Genomic DNA, 2,954 nt, shown 5'->3' with positions numbered 1-2,954 from the left:
TGGAAAAGAAATATAGTAGATTGATTTTGTGTACAGTAATTATTGTGTACATAGCAATGGAAGAATAATGAAATCCCACAGTGAAAAAGTTAATTGTGAAAATGTCGGAATTTGCCCAAACGGCAAAACTGATCTGTTTGGTTCAAGAGAAAAACAAAAACTTTTGAAAGTCTGGAAACCTTATATGGATTTTTTGCTCAAAGAAGAAAAGACAGAAGAAGAACTTTATGGATTTGAAGATTAAGAAAGATGTGGATTAAACAAAGGGTTGAAGAGGTTTGAATAACGTCTAATAGGGAGGAGGATAATAAGATTATAATTAATTATTGTAATTATCTGCTGAAAAGAAGATCGGAAATCATTTAAACAAATGTCATTTTTTTTCTGGAGTAAAATAGGATGCTGTGTAAAATAGCTACTTTCTAGTAGGTATTGACAAATTTTCAGATTGCCTCTAAATCAGTGGTCCCCAACCTTTGCAGCTTGGCGGCCCGGCTGGAGAGGAAGAGGGGAACCAGGTCGTGCGAGCGGCGGCCTGGTGCTCATGCACACAGTTTGATCTGCACGAGTGGCAGGGCCAGCATGCACACACATGCGTGTACAGCTTGACTTGTGCAAGTTAAGCTCGGAGCACATGTGCATGTGGCCCGATTCCAAATAGGCCAGTGGTGGCGAACCTATGGCACGGGTGCCAGAGGCGGCACTCAAGAGCCCTCTCTGTGGGCACGTGCGCCGTCGCCCCAGTCCTAGGCCTTCAGCTGGGTTTTATAAAACCTTTTTGCTTTAGGCCTCCGCCGCCATGTGCAAAAAAAAAAAAAGGTTCAATCAGTCAATTTCAATTTGTTGCGGGGAAAAAAAGATCTTGCAAAGTTGGAATTGATTGATTGAACTTTTTAGTCCCACCCAGTCTGCCATTACCACCGCAGCCACACCCACTCAATGGGCCACGCCCACCCAATTGGCCACACCCAGCCAATGGGCCACACCCACCTGGCACTCGACGATGCATAAGTGGGTTTTGGGATGCAGTTTGGGCACTCAGTTTCTAAAAGGTTCGCCATCACTGGAATAGGCCATGGCCTGGTAATGGGCCGCAGCCCAGGGATTGGGGACCCCTGCTCTAAATCACCCCTGAGCTTAATAGTAACATGGAGTTCTATAAGAAGCAACATGAAAAGTGATTCCTATTCAAAAAGCTGATTGTTCCTGGAAGTGAGACAAAGCACATAACAGGCTTCTACTTTTCATTTTTCTGTAATGAACTGCGATTTGTCTTGTGCAGGAAATGCCACCGAGGAGTCCAAATATTTGTTCAAGACCCACATGTGCCCAGAATGTAAGCGCTGCTTCAAGAAGCGGACCCACTTGGTAGAACATCTTCACCTCCACTTCCCAGACCCCAGGCTGCAGTGCCCAAATTGTCAGAAATTCTTCACTAGCAAGAGCAAACTGAAGATCCACATGATGCGTGAAACCGGAGAGAAAACCCATTGCTGTCCATTGTGCCACTACAGCTCAGTTGAGAAGAATGCCCTCAACAGGCACATGGCCAGCATGCACGAGGGCATCTCCAATTTCTATTCAGACGTATACTCTTGTCCTGTGTGCAAAGAGAAGTTTAAACTAAGCCAGACCCTCAAGGAACATCTGAAGACCCACAAGACAGAGCCCAAGCAATTGAGCTGCTTTCAGGCCGGCTGCAGTTACGCCACGGAAGATCGCAAGGAGTTTCTGAGGCACGTCAAGGAGGTTCACGGCATTAAAGCAGTGGAGTGCAAGTATTATGCCTGCTCTCTGCTTTTCCCCTCGACGGAGATTATGGAGACCCATCGTAAAACCCATTATGCCTTCCATTGCCAACAGTGTGACTTTATTTGTTCCAACAAGCATGTCTTCCGCAAGCATAAAAAGCAAGGCCACCCAGGGAATGAGGAACTCCAGTGCAGCTTCTGCCCCTTTGCCACGTTTAACTCGGTGGAATTCCACGATCACGTTGGCAAGATGCATGCCAGTGAGAAGATCCACAAATGCACAGAATGCGGCTTCGCCACCGCACACAAGAGGGTTCTCATCCGCCATATGCTTCTCCATACAGGCAAGTGTCCTTCCCAATTTGACGATACTTAACATGTGTACAAATACATCCTTACCCTCTACTTTTGTTTTTCTCCAAAAGAGCTTTGCAAGTCAGGCCCTGTAATCCAGAATTCAGCATTGCAGGTGTCGGTTATTGGCTTTTCATAATTTATATCCGTGGGTAAGCTGGGAATTGGAGAGTTTCTTTGGTCCTTTTTCTTCCCAGGATCAAATTCTGATATATACGTTTCGACGAGGTCCCACTCGTCATCTTCAGGCGCAAAGTGTGATCGGAGCTGCCGTCTCTCTATAAATATTGGTGGGGGTGTGTGGGGTGCTGGCTTAGTTGCTGTAGGTGGGTTGGTTGGCTGTGTAGGGTTTATTGTTTGCGGATTGTTCAGCTGTTTCGTAACATCCTGAGTAGTTGAGATGCTGGCTGTGTGCCCATTAGTCTTTTGTGTTATAACGACCTGGGTAAGCCAGCACCTCAACTACTCAGGATGTTACGAAACAGCTGAACAATCCGCAAACAATAACCCCTACACAGTCAACCAACCCACCTACAGCAACTAAGCCAGCACTCCACACACCCCCACCAATATTTATAGAGAGACGGCAGCTCCGATCACACTTTGCTCGCACAAGCACGAAGCCGAAGACCCCAGCCTGAAGATGACGAGTGGGACCTCGTCGAAACATCGCCAAGATACTCTCAATCTTACACGGGAAAAGACCCAAATACGCCAAGACCTGCATACCTGTACCCGTGAAAATCTACGAAAACATATATATATATATATATATATATATATATATATATATATATATATATATATATATATATATATATATATATATATATATATATATATATATAT

The 2,954-nt window shown here is 45.0% G+C and overlaps 1 protein-coding gene across 1 annotated transcript in view; it reads left to right on the top strand.

The window, feature by feature from the left end:
* The first annotated feature begins 1,305 nt into the window (after positions 1–1,305).
* The window catches only part of LOC107300896 (zinc finger protein 142-like), a 13,256-nt gene continuing 11,607 nt past the window's right edge, over positions 1,306–2,954 (top strand). The window contains exon 1 of the mRNA XM_015830179.2: positions 1,306–2,095. Coding sequence (XP_015685665.2) covers positions 1,324–2,095 — 772 coding nt within the window. The 5' untranslated portion in view covers positions 1,306–1,323. The remainder of the gene's footprint in view (positions 2,096–2,954) is intronic.

This window comes from Protobothrops mucrosquamatus, unplaced genomic scaffold, assembly GCF_001527695.2.
Source record: "Protobothrops mucrosquamatus isolate PMUCROS unplaced genomic scaffold, P.Mucros_1.0 scaffold9032, whole genome shotgun sequence".
Taxonomy (NCBI): Eukaryota; Metazoa; Chordata; class Lepidosauria; order Squamata; family Viperidae; genus Protobothrops; species Protobothrops mucrosquamatus.
This window is presented reverse-complemented; position numbering and strand designations above follow the sequence as displayed.